This window comes from Acipenser ruthenus, chromosome 2, assembly GCF_902713425.1.
Source record: "Acipenser ruthenus chromosome 2, fAciRut3.2 maternal haplotype, whole genome shotgun sequence".
Taxonomy (NCBI): Eukaryota; Metazoa; Chordata; class Actinopteri; order Acipenseriformes; family Acipenseridae; genus Acipenser; species Acipenser ruthenus.
The window spans coordinates 35,959,507-35,977,204 of record NC_081190.1 but is presented as its reverse complement, the minus strand read 5'-3'; the positions used below and the strand labels follow the sequence as shown (position 1 = coordinate 35,977,204).

The window sequence follows — 17,698 nt, the reverse complement described above, 5'->3', positions numbered from 1 at the left end:
CTGTGTATTTATTGTAATTAATGAAGTACCTGCGAGAGCCTGTCGTGTGTGTGATTACCAGGTGTGGAATCTAATCAGCAGGTAGGTGTGTTCCAGCGGGGCATCAAGTATAAAAAGGTTCCATTTATTCACCTCAGGGCTGCTGCAAAATCAAAGCCAACTGGGCATGTGTGTGCGTGTGTGTCAGAGAGTGAGAGAGAACCAGGGTTGGATACCGAAGAGAGAGTAAGCAAGTCGAAACCACCGACAGCCGGGTTAGTAGCCAGAGTTTGTTTATTATTGAACAGAGAAGATTAGTTCAGAGATTGTAGATCCCACCAAAGTGTTGTATGTAATTAAATTTACATGCACTACCATTGAGCTGTTCAGTGTGTTGATATGTAAATACATTCTGTATGCCTGCAGGGCATCTCAACTTCAACCTCTTCCTCAATCTCCTGCCTGTCACTCAGCAGCGAATGCACGGACCCACATGGCAGACGGCTACTCTTGTCACAAGCATTAATTCCCTGTATCTTTCTAAACAAGGGATTTAGGGGAACTCCCTAATAAAAGCTGAATCTCAGAACAATAATTGTGTGAATATAGTAATTGTTACAGCTGTGAGTAATGGTATTTAAAGCAGGATTAATTTATCCAACTTTTTACATATCCGCCCTTACTCTGGTCCCACCTCAGTGGAATACGCAACGGACTACTGTATGGTGGAGGTGTGGGGGCTTGCTCCCAATAGACACGGTAACGTACTATACATAAAAATGGTCGTTTCGTGGTCGAGTCAAGCAGTGTGCGGCTCGACATACTGTATGCTTAAATTGTGTCTATTTACTCATGTCAAGTCTGTCCCCACTTCTGTCCTTTCATGAGTGGCACATATAGACAATTGCTTTGATTGATGTGTTTAATACTGTCTGTATTTCAATTTAATACCGGTATTTAAATTATATCTATAGTTTCTCCTTTTAAATATGTTTTTGCCGACTATTTGTATTAAAAAGTGAAACGAGCCAATTCACCAGGACTTGAATTGCTCAGCATTTTAACAGTGCTCTTATAATGCAAACACAATTAATCATTGCAATTATTATTAATTATTTTATTTGAGTTTAGCAGGGGTGATATGTTTGCTTTATGAAACAAGTGGTTTAGTGTTGCAGCAGAGCACATACTTTTCCTGAACGAGAGGACTTATATTTCTGTATATAGTTGCTGTGTCACAGCACTGTACAAAACCACACAGGTCCTGCAAATTTAGAACCTCGGGTACTAAATTCTATTATAGTGTCTTGTTAACTAAACTTTAATTGCATATTTAAATAAACAACATATCATAATCTCTTCATATCTTTTTTTCTTCTGTTATAAAAACTTTAGAGGGTGGGGGGGGGGGGGGTGGGTTGGGGGGGGGGATGGGTGGTACATGGGCAAGTGCCTATGTGATTTTCATGGTTGGCTACGGCTATTGATTTTCCTCTTGGCATTTAAGGTACATTGGGCTTTGTTATTAGCGGTGGAAAAACACAAATGCTATCTGACCTTAAAAGCTAATGTGCTGTGTTCAATGTGTGAAGGAAATACAGGGGTTTGGTGAGAGTTATCTGCTTGGTTTATGAGTAAAATGACTAAAGGTATCTCTGACTATGTTATGACATGGACAATAATATAGCTACTGTATGCTAAATCTTTGTCAGGCCCACCAAACTCAACAAGGTTTTGTGTCTAGCCTACTGTAAATATCATCCCTTTAGGATAAGTTTTATTTAGGCTACTCTGGCCATCTGTGACAATGGTTATCGAATAGCCAAATGCAAACAAGCAATCACTGGGTGCCAGACTGTTCATACACCTTTACATACTTTTTACTTTTAAATGGTCAATGGACTAGATGGTTTCAGTGCACTTAGAGTCAAAAAAGTGACTGACAGCGGTTATAATCCTGGAAGCTAAACTCAAAATAATAATCAGGAAACAATAATCCTCATATTCATACCTGAGGTTCAAAGGTTCTTCATTCTAATCTCACTGGTATGTTTTATTAAACCCTACTGAAGAATTAAAAAAGCAAGTTTAAAAGCCAAGCTTTGGCATATATTTCTGCACATTACCTTGTAACACTGGAAACATGTATTTATTTAAAACGTTCCATTAAAACCATTGAAACTAACGTGTATACCCTCTAATATAAACAAACTTAGTGATAGGTTTCACATTCTAGACACTTAACTATCAAAATGAAAAAGCAATAGTATGACATCAGAAGGTATATAGTCACCATAATATAGTGAAATCTATAATCAGCCACATGATGGCATTTCATAAAAATACAGTTTGATCTTTTGACCTTTCACATAATAAAGTATAATGCAAATGTTCTGCTTTTTAAGATAACCGTTTTTAACCTAATCAAATACTGCCATCCCGGAGTCATTCATTTCAATGCCTCAGGTTTCTGGCTTTAAGCTTGCTTTTGGCAACCTTTAATTCTCTGATTTAATTCTGAGCATCATTTTGGAGGCCATCCAGGAAAGAGGTGTCCTTGCTGCTCAAATATGTTCATTTATTCCAGTAGCTAAATTGTCTTTGAATTAGCCCTATGTATTTTTTTATACCTGCAGGTTATGAAATTTCATAGGCTCCTCGGGTTTCATTAGAGGGCACCAAATATATATATAAATCAAAATTATTGTAAGGTGACATTGGTTTTATGTTGGGAAATATTTTTAAGAAAAATTGGGATTTTTCACAAATGTAGTTGACGCATGTTTAAAAAAAAAAAAAAAAAATCTCCACGGTAACTGACCGGTAACCCGTTATGCACTGTACTATCAGTTACCATGCCTACTAGGATACTAGGGACCTATTGGATACATTTTTTTTCTACACCAATAGACTGCTGGTTAATGGAAAGCCACAATAAGTATGACTCTGGAGGTGTATGTGTTCCAGTTATGATAATACATACAGAATGTTAAAGTTAGCTCCATACTATTCCTCACTTAGAACCCCTTGAATGTGTCAGAATGCACACTGAGCAGAGCTACTATTTTTAGACCAAAAGTGATGTTTACTAAGACAAAACTGCAGCTTCTTTAAGTAAGACACCAACCATGGGGGGAGCACACAACCATTAAAAAAACAACACCACAGTGTTATAATAAGGTGCCAGTTTCACCAAGGATTTGAAAAAAGAAAAATAAATAAAAATGCAAACTGTTATCGTGAGGATGATTAAAACAATCTTCTGCTCCACGCCTCCACTATGATGGGAGATTATCCCTTCCAACCAATATTTGGAAAATGAATGTCTCCATATGTTAGTTTTTTTTTTCTCGTGGAAACAGAGGGAATGGATTAAACACAAATAATCCAGGGCTATATGCAGTAAAGATGCTGCTCTTGCAATAATGTCATTCTACACTTTTCTACCTGTTCACACTGCTGCTGTTCTTTGAAAAATATAATGTAAAGCAGCCATGCACTGGGCCATTTAGAGCTGTAGTGACTTTCTGGTTAAATGGTCTCAAAAGCTGTGTCAGGAAGAATCAAACCGTATTTGGAAATTCAACATATCTTTTATTTATCTGAAAATACAACCACTTGTATGGCCTTGTGCACATACTACACATGTATGAGAAACTGAATCTCCTCCTGTGTTGGACCAATGGATTCTGTCATATTTAGCAGCAGAGACATGCCACTTGTCATATAATCCACAATACATTATGCAAAGTGCACACTTCAGTGCAGAATACAAGCTATATATTCATGCAAACACCAAAATAATTCTTTTACACATCAATTTAAATTTCCAGTGCACAAATGTGAATTTACTTTAAGCCTAATATCTGTATTTTTATGAAACCTGACTGTTTATTCTGAAGCTAAAACAAATTACAGAGAGCACCAGCTTTAGGTACTCTGCATTATTCACGATGAATGCATTTTGACCGTTATCTCCTTCAAGTCCAATGTAAATTGCAAGAAGTATACAAACACGCACTTATGCACAAACACATTTATGACTACACAGAAATACACGGACAGTATTATTCGTTGGGACAATAGAATATCTTTCATTCAATTTTAAAATGATTTGATACATTGTACAGTGTTTTTAAAATATATATTTTCAATTCAACATCATTTGCATGTGCAATATGTCAAAATACAGTGTACCAGTACATGTATCTAAAAATAGAGTGGTGGAAATTGATATATGTAACACAAAATTCTCAGGCTTGCAATTGTCTAAACCAGTGGTTCTCAATCAGGTGGTCCGCCGGCTCTCTTCAGGTGGTCCGTGGAAAGGTTACATAATTACGAAAAAGAAGCGGCAGCACAGCTTATAGATCCCATTGCAAACCCAAAATTTGAGACCTTAAAAAATCAGCTACAGATGCAGAAAGACAATGCTACATGGAGAACATCTCTAAGTTTTTAAAAAAAAGGTCTAAACTCTCCGTCATACATACTTTTGGAGTGTCTAGGGAGTCTTTCATGTATTGCGCTCATGTGCACTCAACACAGCAGCTTGTAAAGATAACACACGACAGGGGGTGTGTTGTGTTGCATTAACATACAGCTGTAGTAGGGTTGGTTCAACCAACAAAGCCATAAGCAACACAACGCAAAGTCCTGGAGTGTTATCCCGCTTATAAAACAGATGCAATAAAAACAAAAACAAACAATTTTATTATATATCCTTCCGCTTCGGAGAAAAAATAATCCCTCAAACAAGATTATATTTGTTATAAACATTAAACTGGAGGTTTTCAACGTTTCCATTTATTGTAATTAATTAAAGTGAATGAAGCCTCTGTGCTGGTCTCAATCGCTCCATAAACAGAGCTGACATAACCCGCAATGTTAGCCTTGTTAGTGACTAAGCATTTAAAAATGCCAATCATGTATTTTTGTTGATAATGAAAAGATACAGAAAAGGAGGCAAAGACAAAGTTCACTGGCATTTTTAATGCTTGGTCACTAACAGGCTATCATTGTGATTTATGCAGCACTGTTTACGGAGCGATTGAGACCAGCACCAAAGCTAACATAACAAAACTGAGTACTCTTGACAAGCCGAATTACACACTGAAGCTTATAATTATCGTAACAGACCGTTTACATTTTCAAGACAAACTGTTTTTAAGTCAATTACCATTTTTATGTTTCATCAAATCAATAAAAACACAGACTGCCCAAGAATTTTTATTTTCTTCAATTTCATTAAGTTGTTGACATGTTAAATCTTTGTGTCTCTTGTTTTTTGTTTTTTTTTCAACAGTGGTTTGGTTCTTGTATTTCTAGCCACTTGTCCACTGTCTTGACTCTGAAATGATCAAATGTGACGAAAGGAACGACACTCATTTTTAACAACTGTAAAAGACCTCTCAAAACAATGTGTATATTTATTGCGAGTTTAATATGTTGTGTATTGATAATTTATTAATTGAACTGTGCTTCGGAAAAAATAAGTTCTGCCATGCATTGTACTATTAACTGCAGGGTAAAAAATCCTCAACAGCCAATCAGCGTACAGCACCCAAACATTCCGTTTTATAAATAAAGATTATGGCTGAAGATTCGTAGCTCCGACTGTGCTGGTACCTCATGGGTGTATTGTAACTTCACAGATTATGAATTCACACTAATCAACTTCTACTGTAATTATCAATTTAAAAATAAAACAATCATTTTTTTCCCCCTCTCTGTAAATTCCAGTTAATGAAAAAGTAAACTACAACAGTTCTTTAAAACTCCAATTTTAAAATAACTCTGCTCACAGAAACAGGCCCACCCATCACATTGAAACAAAGAAAGGTAAGTCTACAGTTATTCTTACTAGTAAAATGATTTTTTACGTGCTTATTATATATATATATGTATAAATAAATATGTAAATATGTCCATGCATTTTTCAACATTCGCCTTTTACAACAGCAGACCTTAAAGATCACTGACTAAAAGCAATACAAAATGAGCAGCCATTTCTTCACTCAAGCTGATATATATCTCATTTGTTCATTTCCAGTACTGCATGAAAACAACTGCGTGGCGTATTATGTCTCCTGCTTCAATTAAAATGTAAATTTCTGCAGCCTTTTAATTCAGGAATGCTCCAGGCACAAGAATTTAACCTGGTTTTAGTAATGCAAAAAAAAAGCATACCTCTCCAGATTCCATAGTGAGATTCATCTCAGGAATCTATATTTATTATTAATCATTTTGAAATGTTCACTTATTGTAAATATATTGTGTGGTATTATTTTGCTTCACACATTTTTCATATTACATATGTTGGCATAAGACACACTCTTTCTTACTACATGTACAGTACCCAGCAGGGATTCCCAAACTGTGGGCAGTCCCGAGTGGACCGCGGGAGCAATGACATTCTATGTATTTTTTATATATCTAAGAACAAAAAGCAACAATAAAATATTAATGAAGAAAAAAATAAGATTCAAATTTAAACTATATATATTTAGATTAAGTTTATTTATAGTGTTACAGGTTTAAAAATATTTATAATTTGTCATTTTTCTTAGAGTAAGTAGCGGGGTTCCGAAAAATATAGCATTATACGTCCCCACATGTTGCTACAACGGTTTAAATAATGTACCTGTAATTTTTCTTTTCATTGTTAACATCCTGACAACTTTTTACACTTATAACTCTGTTTCAAAGCTCTTTTCAAAATGTCCGCTCCAGTGCACTGATAGTGTAAGGATTATTGCCCACATTGTCAAACAGGTAACACAGCAATAACGATCCATGATGTGGTACGGAACAGAAAAGCCAGAGCACTTTTGGAGGACAGATCTCAAACCCCAGAATTTTGTTTCTCATGATTTTAAAATAAAAGTTTTTGAATTGGTTACAAATGTGAAACATAACAAAATCTATTTGCTTACTGCCTCCAAAACAAAAAGATATAGTGAAATAAATGGGTTTTGCTAAAATGAGTACATTACTCAGATAACTATTTACTGTATGTGACCAAAATGGTCATTTCAACAGGTCAGCTAGATTTTAGGCCTTGACTTTTAATGAGATTATAAACATTCATACAACACAGTTGTCAAAAACATAGTACTGTGCTGAAATATACAGGCTATAAAGAGTCTAGCAAACAGCAGACAAGCATGAACATGTCACGGTGTAGCTTTCTGAACCCTATTAATATCAAGGGAGTTCTGGATAGCCAGAAACCGATAGTTTGTCTTTCCTTCCCAGACTGATGTGTTGACAGGAATTATCAATCCCGGAGCCCTTCAAACTGCCTGCCAGTGCTTATACATTTTAACAGTGGCATCTTGTGAACAGAGATGCACCTCGATCTGCAACAAGACAGGGGGCGGGGGGGTGGGGCGGGGGGGGGGGGGGGGTCCTTGAGCAAACCTCATCATCAATCCCTAAAATTATCAGGAGCCAATTTCCAGGAGGATATTATTGCAATTTGCTCAACTCCAGTGTTGTTCCTCACTGTCTTTCGTGAGAGAATGTCTACAGACTGTCAGTATAGCTGTGGGCAAAATCTGGCTGTGGAAAGATTATCAAGTACAGTCGGGTACTGCCCGCCTCAAAGAGTCAAGAGTGACAAAGACAGCAAATTCCATTCTTAAAGATGAAAAGACTCAAGAGAAAAAAAAAAATAATACCTCCTTTTTTCAGTTAACCTAAGAAAATTAGCAATTTCATTGTTTTTGTTTTTTTTTTGTTTGTTTTATTTCTCAAATTACCAGACAATTCATTCCTCATACTGTATGTGTCATTGTAAAAATGTTTTCTTTCGGTGAACAAAAAAAAAACCCAAAGCATCCCCAGGGTAGTGATGGCATAATGTGAGGGGAATTGCATCTCTGAGGAACAGTTTGTAAACATGAAGTAAAACAGATGTGCGAAAAACATCTGTATTATTGATATAGGAATTGATTAAAACAGTGTGTCAGTAGAGCAGTTACCTGACAACACCAGTAATGGAACTTGACTGTGAGTGGACAGCTGTGTCCTAACCATCACGCCAGTATTCAAAGTGTGGGGTCTGTATCACTGATATGACCAAAGTTTAAAACAATGTGGCAGTGAAGCTGAAAATGGATTAAACCTCTGTCCATTTTACTGGACTTACTTGATATAATACAGCAGGTGTCTGTCAATTGAAGAGTGTGGGAGAAAGGCGTTTTATTTGTCAAGATACTGTAATAAAAAGCTACTGCTTTTGGGCTGACATGGTTATCCCTTCAGGTCTCTGCCTAGAGCGATTTTGTTCCCACTGCTGTATATACAGAGCACAGCTCCAGTGAATTTTGGCTGTGGAATGTGAGGAGGGAACAATATCATGAAGGTGCTTTTTTTTAAGTCAGTAACAGACACATGTTTCTCCCGCTCCACTGTACTATATGAATTCTTGTCAGAAAAATGAAGTATTAAATACAGCTTCCATGCTAAATGTCTTTAGGTTAATGGATACATTGAAATAAAATGCTTTACTGAGATATTCCTGCTGTGCATAGCTAACAAGATTGAGAACAATGCATTGAAAGAAAGCATGGGTTTGAACTAGGAATGTATAACAGTTTACCTCAGGCTATAACCAGTACCCAATTACAGGCAGCATGATGGAACAAGTGGGACTAAAATGATGTATTAACCCTGTTATTGCCTAAACTATTTATTCCACTTGATAAAAATATTAAAATATATGTTAATATGGTATGCATTTTTATGCTGGCCTATTAATACAGCACACACTTTTTTAGTTATTGAGATATTTCAATTCATTGACACATCCAGTGTGCAGGGAGTACAATATAAATTCTAAGGCAGGAAGACATGTCTTAGTCCACTCCACTCTGCTGAATAATGCTGAATAATGTTAACACATTGAACTACATACCACTTTGTAATTTTCCATATACTTTATGAAAAACGTTACATTTCAAAATCTAACATGAAATACTGTACTACTATTACTGCTTCCAGTAGACTTTTGCGATATCATGTTGTAGTTTCTTTGATCACACAGTGTTAAGTAATTATTATTATTATTTACATAATCTTAAACTTCTAGGTTCTTTTGGCCACAGCTGTACTTTAGGTGGAACTGACACATGCTGCTTTTTGCTGGACACTGCAGAACTAATTACAGATTGATCTGTTTTGATCGCCTCTAGGAATAGACCCTAACAAGATGTCACACCTGGGTTTAGACCTGTTTCAGAGAGCAAAGCTTACAGTACATGCATGTGCTCATTGCATCCCTGATGGTCAAGTCTTCAAGCAAACTGCATATAATCCAACAGACTCGAATCATAATTCCACGCAACATTAGGCATAAGATTGAGTAGTATTTGTCTTAGATAAGCACAAAGGGGGTAGCATTTTTAAAGCATATACCTGTGTGAGTTCTGGAATCCAAGAATGAAATGGACTGAAAAAACACTTCTGTGTGTCTTGTTTTTGGAGACTGCTTATTGAGATGTGTCCCTTATAAAAGTATACTGTGGTAAACCATGGTAAAAGAAGCATATTGTAAATCACAGGTAAGTACTGTACAGGATTCACAGTATACTGTAACCATGGTAAACTGCAAAATTACCATGGCAAACTTTTTGAAGGGGTGTCAGCAGTAAAAAGTTTAATGCTCTCTAAGCCTGGTATCTGTTATTTGCTATTTCAGGTTTTTAACTCCATCTTACCTGTATGATTCTGCTTGACACATGCATCCACAATGCTTAGAATTCACATCATAGCCTTTTATTTAATGTATTATGCCTATATTTCATGTGTTTGCATTGCTTTTTAATGTTGTATTTAATGTACTATGCCCTGTATTTCACTGTATTTAATGTATTGTGCATTGTTCCTCAATTTGATGGTGGTCCACTAAATATTGATTGATTGATTGATTGAGTGATCAATCAGGCTCAATTGATTCTGAACTGATCTGATGAATTACAGAAGTTACCAATCAAGTCTCACCTGACTTGGTTAAATAATGAGTTACTGGAAGAGAACAGGCAACCATGAAAGTGTACCACTGTAACTTAACCAGATTTGGCATAAGTCTGATTGCCAACACCTGTTTTACTTACAGTAATTCTAGGATAAAATTTAAAGTAAAAGCACAGGAGAGTAGTATTTTAGAAAAGCACAGGGTAGTATTGATCAGGTAAAATAAATCTGTAATAAAAATGTGGTTTCAAGGACATGATCCAGCAGGTCCAGTAAAACTTTGGTTATCCAATCTTTCAATTTACACCCCCCAAAATCAAGACCCTGGCAACCCTTCATTGTGTTTGCAGTCCTCTTCAGCCCAGTTGTCATAAAGGAAATGCTCTTAACAGCTATTCATCTTTGATATTACGGTAATTCCGTTTTTTTTTGTTCAGTAATTGTTCGATTTTGTGTACACCCCTGGTCCCAGTGGATAACAGAGCTTTCTCTGTAATAGCTAACACCACGTGTTGTCACTATCAGTATGCCTGGTGTCACGCCTGGAGCCAATGCTTCTGTGCATTTGGCTCCAGGTACTTTTCATTTTTTTTTGGTACAGGGTAAAACAACAATCACCAAGTAACACTTCTTAAAGAGAAAGCTTTACTGAACTAATATAACATGTGGTCTACAGATGGAATCCCTCCATGAGAGTTTACTGAACAGCTTCTTCCTGCTGCACCTGTTGGCATAGTAAAAGGAGAGATAACCTGGATTTTAAAATCCATTCTCTTACCTCTAAACAACATTATCAACACTATGATTAGACTCCCTAGTAGCTGGCCCTGCAAGAACAGAGGCAGTGTGTTCAAGTGACAAGAGGAGACATGAAGAAAAAAAAAAAAGCTTTTGATAACTTCCACTGCTGCCACTTTTACCAGTTGTATCCCACACTCAAAAGCCAAATGCATACAAACCTTGAAACCTATTTAAACATGTTATGAAATATTACACTGCTCTTTCGTTATGAGGCAGTCATGGCACCCAGCTGCCCCATAATGCAATTCCACTAGCACTTGCATTATCAATATAAGGTGGAGCACAAAGAGCATACTCTCTTTACTATAGTACCCAACTACAGGTTATAAAGATGGAGCACTATATATAATTGCATAAGCCCTTTCTTGCTTGGGAAACAATAACTGAAACGAGTGGCATTTCCTTCTCTATTTCAACAAAAGATGATTTATAATAAGTCAATATTACACTGAAGAAGGTATAAGAAGAAACATTTGTCCACATTACCTAGCTGATATACCTTTAGTCTCTTATAATAAAACAGTGTCTTCATCCAAAAAGTACACAAGAAGACATTTGAATACCATAAGAGACAAGACCAATGTACATATTAACTGATAGAAGAACCCAACAGCATTTTGGTATTTTGTTATCTGAATGAGTCCTAGTATGCTGGTGGGGGGAGAGGTGGGGTAATGAATTGCTGCAGGAGAGCTGTCCTGCATGTCCAGTATAATGCAAAATCCAAACCAGACATATTAATACCTGTTCGTGTCTCCCTACTTGGAAACAAATAAACCTAATTTCAACTATATATTAGTGGTTTAGATAGGAAGGTTTATGGTTTATTATTATTTGTTTATTTAGCAGACGCCTTTATCCAAGGCGACTTACAAAGACTAGGGTGTGTGAACTATGCATCAGCTGCAGAGTCACTTACAACTATGTCTCACCCAAAAGACAGAGCACAAGGAGGTTAAGTGACTTGCTCAGGGTCACACAATAAGTCAGTGGCTGAGGTGGGATTTGAACCGGGAACCTCCTGGTTACAAGCCTGTTTCTTTAACCACTGGACCACACAGCCTCCTATATATTAAAATGATATTAAAATTACAACCAGGTACCAGTATTCATTATCCAAAAACAATCCCACAGTAGAATTATTGCTACATTTACCCTAAAACACAATCTCAATCACTACTTCAACAGCATACCAGTTTTTGGTGCTATAAATCACAGAGTTGTCATTGAGATGAAAGAATCATTTTATACTAAGCTGTCTCTTTAGCTAATTTCTGGATCAGGGTTACAATAGAATAAAACACAATGCAATAGATATTTCCAGTGTATTACAATGTGTGCAACGGAACACAAAAGGTTATATCCCTGGGATCACAATCTTCACTCATAGTTTGAAAAATTATAAATCTCAGCACCCCAGACCATTTACTGTAGAAGGCTATAAGCATACGTGGAACTTACAGTAGAATGTTATGCAGCATGTTGAATGTGAAACATGTTCTTATCCTACAGGGATAATCATAGGTTAGTGAAGCACTGCAGAGAAGCAGGGCCCAGTTCCAATTTTGTTTTCTTTCTTATCTAACACAGATTACATTTATCCAGTGGAACATTAGTAAGTTGATGCTATATTTTACAAAGAGATATTAGAAACTTAAAAAGGCTGAAGGCTTACTTTAATAAATCTCACAGCACACGGCTCGTTCTTGTGCAAATACAATTCATTTCCAGTGACAGTGCATTAAAATAAAGGCCTATCACAGTTATCATGCAAAGATTAATGATCTCCCTTCAGGATTCTGGTAGCCCGATTCCAATGCAGCGAGCAACAGAATTTCTACTGAACCATATCAAATACAGGGAGGCAGGAAGACTTAAAACATTGTGAAGGATGATAGCTCTTTGACTGAAAATACCTGAAATAGTTCTCAAGGGCCTAATATAATCAGCCACCTATTTTCAGGGAATCACTTTTCTAAAGACCCTGCCAATTAGCCTGGTAACAGAAAAAGTCTGGAGGAAAATATTCATAAATCAATCAAGAAATCTGCCGGCCTATAGCCTGGAGATCGAAGGTTCACTGCCAACCGTGGATTCGAGTTCCCAGGGGGTGGCGCACAATTGACTGGGGAGTCCTTGGCTCACTGCACGCCAGCGACCCCTGTGGCTGGCTGGGTGCCTACAGGTCGGCCTGGAAGCAATTTGGCATTGCGTGGTCCTCCGACGCTGTAAGTTCTGAATATGGCTGCACGGCTGGCTTAAAGAGAGAAAAAAAGTGGACTGCTGATGGCACTCGTTTCGGAGGACGCGAGTTAGTTCGAGGATTGCAGCGGTGAGCCAGGTTGAATAATAACTGGACATTCCAAAATTGGGAGAAAAATTGGAAAATGAATAAAAATAATTGTTAAAAAAAAATTAAGAAATATTTTTTGAGGATGTGATTCAATTCTGCAAACAGATAAGTGTCTTCTAATAAAGATATATTTCTAGGTCAAGGATCCAAACAGAAGAATAACAAATACTGTATTTATATTGTACTTATAGCATATAATGTATTTATTATTTATTACAATTTTAACAGAGTCAAAATCCCACTGTCAAAATGTGGGAACCTGTATGGAAATGGAGCGCTGCCAGCTGGGTAGTTCTGCTATTGATTCAGCAGATAACTCTGAACTGTCTTCAATATAAATGAAAGGTGTTTAGGTTTCCAGGGGAGTAGTAAGACACCCTCTGCATGCCAGCTCGCAAATCAAAGAATTTGGAAAGAACTGGGTTAAGCTTTGGAGAACAAGGATCCATCAGACTATTTTTAAAAGGGAGCGCTGTGATCAGAGCAAAAACCCGGCTCAGTAATCCACATGAAAGTTAGATGTTTCCATCTGACAGGGATTTATAGTAGTATCACCTTTTGCATCTTGTAGAATTCTAACAGCATGTAATCAAATAAACTACAAAATGATATCATAAATGTCTACCAGAAGCCATACTAATAATAGTATAGTAATAATAGTATTTCAAGTTAGATATCAAAATGTCACATTTTTTTCATTGTTGGCCGTTTTTAGTTAAGTATATGGAAAACTAGAAAGCAGTATGTAATTCAACATGTTAACATAACATTATTCAGTAGGTTTCATTCAACTTTATGAAGAACAATTTGTTAATTATATAGGGTGATGCAAAAATGTGGCCATAACTATATTATTACAAACTGCAGCATACTCATACAGCTTAATCTAGATTAATAATGTTAATGGTGTAGCTGGGGGGTCAGGGGGTTGCAGTAAGTCTCAGATATCCTCTTACTAGATTGAAGACTTATCACATGCTGTTAGGGATTGCATTATTCACCCTTTGGTGGGTCAATAAATATTCAGAAAAGACAAACTACAAACCTTGTTCTGTTGGACATGGCATCCTTTGGATCATGTGCTAAACCATTTAGGATCCAAATTTTGAAGAACAGCAAGGGTGCTAATGAGTCTGGCCTGGTTTAACTTGCCCACCAATGATCAGGGGAAGAACATTTTTTTAGCCCACAGAAAAGGTGTTTTGGCAAACTTACCCATCACAGAGAGGTCAGACGAGGCACTAATATTCTCATTCTTGTTTGACGCTATGCAGGTGTAGGTTCCAGAATCATCATCTGTGACACCGCTAATGAGCAGGTTGCTACCTCCCAGCAAGGAATACTTTTTTGAACTAGAAAAAAGAATGAACTTAGGTTCTATATGGCACAGGTAAATGTGTGTGTGTGTGTGCGTGTGCGTGTGTGTGTGTGTGTATGTGTGTGTGTGTGTGTGTGTGTGTGTTGGTTTTGGTGTTAGGTTAAATACACAGTTTATTAATTCACTTTGAATGTAAGTTGTCAGGGATGAGGTGTTTGGGGTAAGTCTTTGCGCTGTTTTGTAACATTGCAGTGAAGGCTAATGCCCAGCCTACATTTAGTTATTCTTTTGTTTAAACATTTTATTTTGGCCCTCGTGCCCTGCTTGTTTTATGCATTTTTGTTAATAAATGTGCACACCAGCACTTAAACTGCAGCTTTCTGTCTCTGGGTCTCTTTCCTGCCGGTAACCAGCCTGGGCCGTGACGCTACCCTGTCACAGGCTATTATAATAAAACCTATATAATTGAGGCTGTTGTGAGAAAAGACCCAGATCTGTGCTTTGATGATTTATAAAACAAGCAAAACTATTATTTGTTCATTGTTCACCAATATTGTCTTCAGCAAGATATTGTAATAGTGTTGGTAATGGATTATATACAGGTAGTGGACAAAAAAATGGAAAAACCAATGTAAAGTCACTTAATAGGGCATTGGGCCACTATGGTATCTCGCTCTGTGGAGTTCGCGGCGGACCGTTTTTGATGAAACTGGCTGCTCTCGCCCCAGGTTGAAATTTGCAGACAATTGATCTGCAGTTGCTCGCCTGTTTTGCCTTGCACTTTGAATTAATGCACGGATATCACGATCCTGGAGTATGCGCTTCTGCCCACTGTTGCCCTTTGCTGATGATGTCTTTCCCTCTGAGTTCCATGCCAACATCACCTTAGACACCGTTGCTCGTGAAACATCAGCAAGTTGAGCTGTCTTGGTCACTGAAGCTCCTGCCAAATGTGCCCCAACAATCACACATTTCAAAGTCACTGAGGTCTCCTCTTGCAGCCATGCTAGCCGTAATTACAGGCAACCAGGCCTGTCGAGCATTTTTATACATGACCCTAAGCATGCTGGGATGTTATTTGCTTAATTAATGCATGAGCCACACCTGTGTGGAAGCCCTTGTTTTCAATATACTTGGTGTCCCTCATTTACCCAGATGTTTCCATTTTTTTGTCCACTGCCTGTATGTTGGACAGTTAACCACAGTCTAAACACATACCTTGTTTGGATTAGTTCATTTCCTCGCATCCACAGAAAGCTTGGAATTGGAAACCCAGAAGCAGAACATTCCAGGATCGCATATTTTCCTTCGGAAGCCACCACATTTAAAGGTCGCTGAAGGAAGGATACTTGTCTGTGAATGCCTGGCTCTATGAAATAGAGAATGAACCAACATAGTACTTTGAAGAAGAGATAGAAATCACTTGATAGTAATAATAATAATAATAATAATAATAATAATAATAATAATAATAATAGACTTATGGCCATAATCAGAAACTTAAGTATCCCAACGTGACAGTGCACTTTCATCTGAATAGGTCTCCATAACTTTCTGTATGGAAAATGGTTTGCTTCTACTTTGGAAGGATATCAAATAAATCCAAAGGCATTTATACTAATGTGAGTGAGAAGGTAACATATCCACCATTCAACTCCAAACCAATCCAGACTTCTTTGTCAAGCTTTGTTTTTGGCAACAGATAGAATGGATATCATTTTGGATGTGGTTAAAGTGTATGGTAATTGCACCAGTGGAACGGTCTGGGCACATCAATTCAGAACCACATCACATTTTGTTCAATAGGTTGCTCTGTGGTGCAACTGTGGTAGAAATCAGAAAACAATTCTGCAGTGCAAATGAAGCCTGGCTATTTGAACACCGTAGATAGCACAGTGGTCACTGAACCTAAGGACTGAGTTTCAATCCTCAGTCACTACCTCTATGCAATGTTAAGGACACTGACTTACTACCTTCCTAGTAGTATATTTCAAATGAGGCCTAGTAGTGGTTTTGTGCCATGGACTCTAGCCCAATAAACGTCAACTGAGATTATTTCACATAGGCCCTCGGACCAGGATTGAAATGACCTTCAATTACACTGAGCTAGTTTATCAAACCAGCAACCGAGAGGTGAAAATGCTTTGTATCTTATTGCCAATCGACTAAGCCAGTCAGCCCCTCTCTCCCTCTTCACACATTAACAGTTTCATCTGAAAATACTCCCCAGACGACTAAATACAGCTGGAGAGTATTTTGATTGGAATATGTGCTTGGAATATTGAATAAGAATCAACTTTTGGTTCGCTATAAACATAAATGTAATTTAAAAGAAGAAAGCCTTTATATAACACTGCTTCTGTCAACAGCAGTTTAAAAGACCCGCCACTGTGTTCATAACTGATGCTACATAATATATGCATGATTGCTAACTAAAAAGGTAATAACACTGTAGGTGCAGTAGCTGCAAGCATTTATTATTAGTGTATAGTGTTTTCTAGAACACACAATTTCTGTCATGTAAAATACTACTAAAATCCTTTTTATGAAATAGTAAAATGATAACCATCAATGTATGCAACAGCAAACTGGGAGAAAAAAAATAAAACATGTTTTAACCATTTTGTCAATTCCTTGATTCCTTGCTTGTTATAAAAAAAAAAAACCCTCTGTATTACTGTTTTACAGTATATACAATAATAACTTATGTGACATATTTTCGTCACTACATATAGTATTAAATAATAATCACACAGTGACCCACTGAACAGTAATGTGAAATTGTGATTGTACTGCTGTGTATTTAAAGGTAATTTGATGTAATGTAAATGCTTTAAACAAGAGCTCATGTCAAAAGAGCAGTGTGATTTTTTAGGCTTCACAACGACTGTACTGTATGTCTGTTTCACACATTTACAACACAGATGTTTGACTATAAAACAAAGTGATACTATACATATCCAGGGAAGTGGGTAATTGATAACAGAAATTACAGGTCAACAAATACAGTACGTTGTGGTTTTAAACACCACAGTGATTTCAGCGGTTTTGTGATGTAACCATTAGCCACTGTTTTTGTTTTGCTTTTTTTCTATAAAATATACATTTGTAGTGTGTTTTTATTCTTCTATAAAGCAAAGAGAAGCCAAATGTTTATATATATATTATTTATTTATTTCTTAGCAGCTCCTCTTTACATCAGAGTTTTCACTATTCACCACATTATCTTACCATGTGTTTTTTTTCTTACACAGCAAGTACATCCTTAC

At 36.9% G+C, this 17,698-nt stretch overlaps 1 protein-coding gene across 3 annotated transcripts in view; it reads right to left on the bottom strand.

Annotated features, from left to right (window-relative positions):
• The window catches only part of LOC117408791 (netrin receptor DCC-like), a 278,589-nt gene that overhangs the window by 124,567 nt on the left and 136,324 nt on the right, over positions 1-17,698 (bottom strand). For all 3 annotated transcript variants that reach the window (XM_058995095.1, XM_058995102.1, XM_058995112.1), the window contains exons 4-5: positions 15,648-15,798; positions 14,327-14,463 (exon numbers count right to left, since the gene is read on the bottom strand). In XM_058995095.1, the coding sequence (XP_058851078.1) occupies positions 14,327-14,463; positions 15,648-15,798 (288 nt within the window). The remainder of the gene's footprint in view (positions 1-14,326; positions 14,464-15,647; positions 15,799-17,698) is intronic.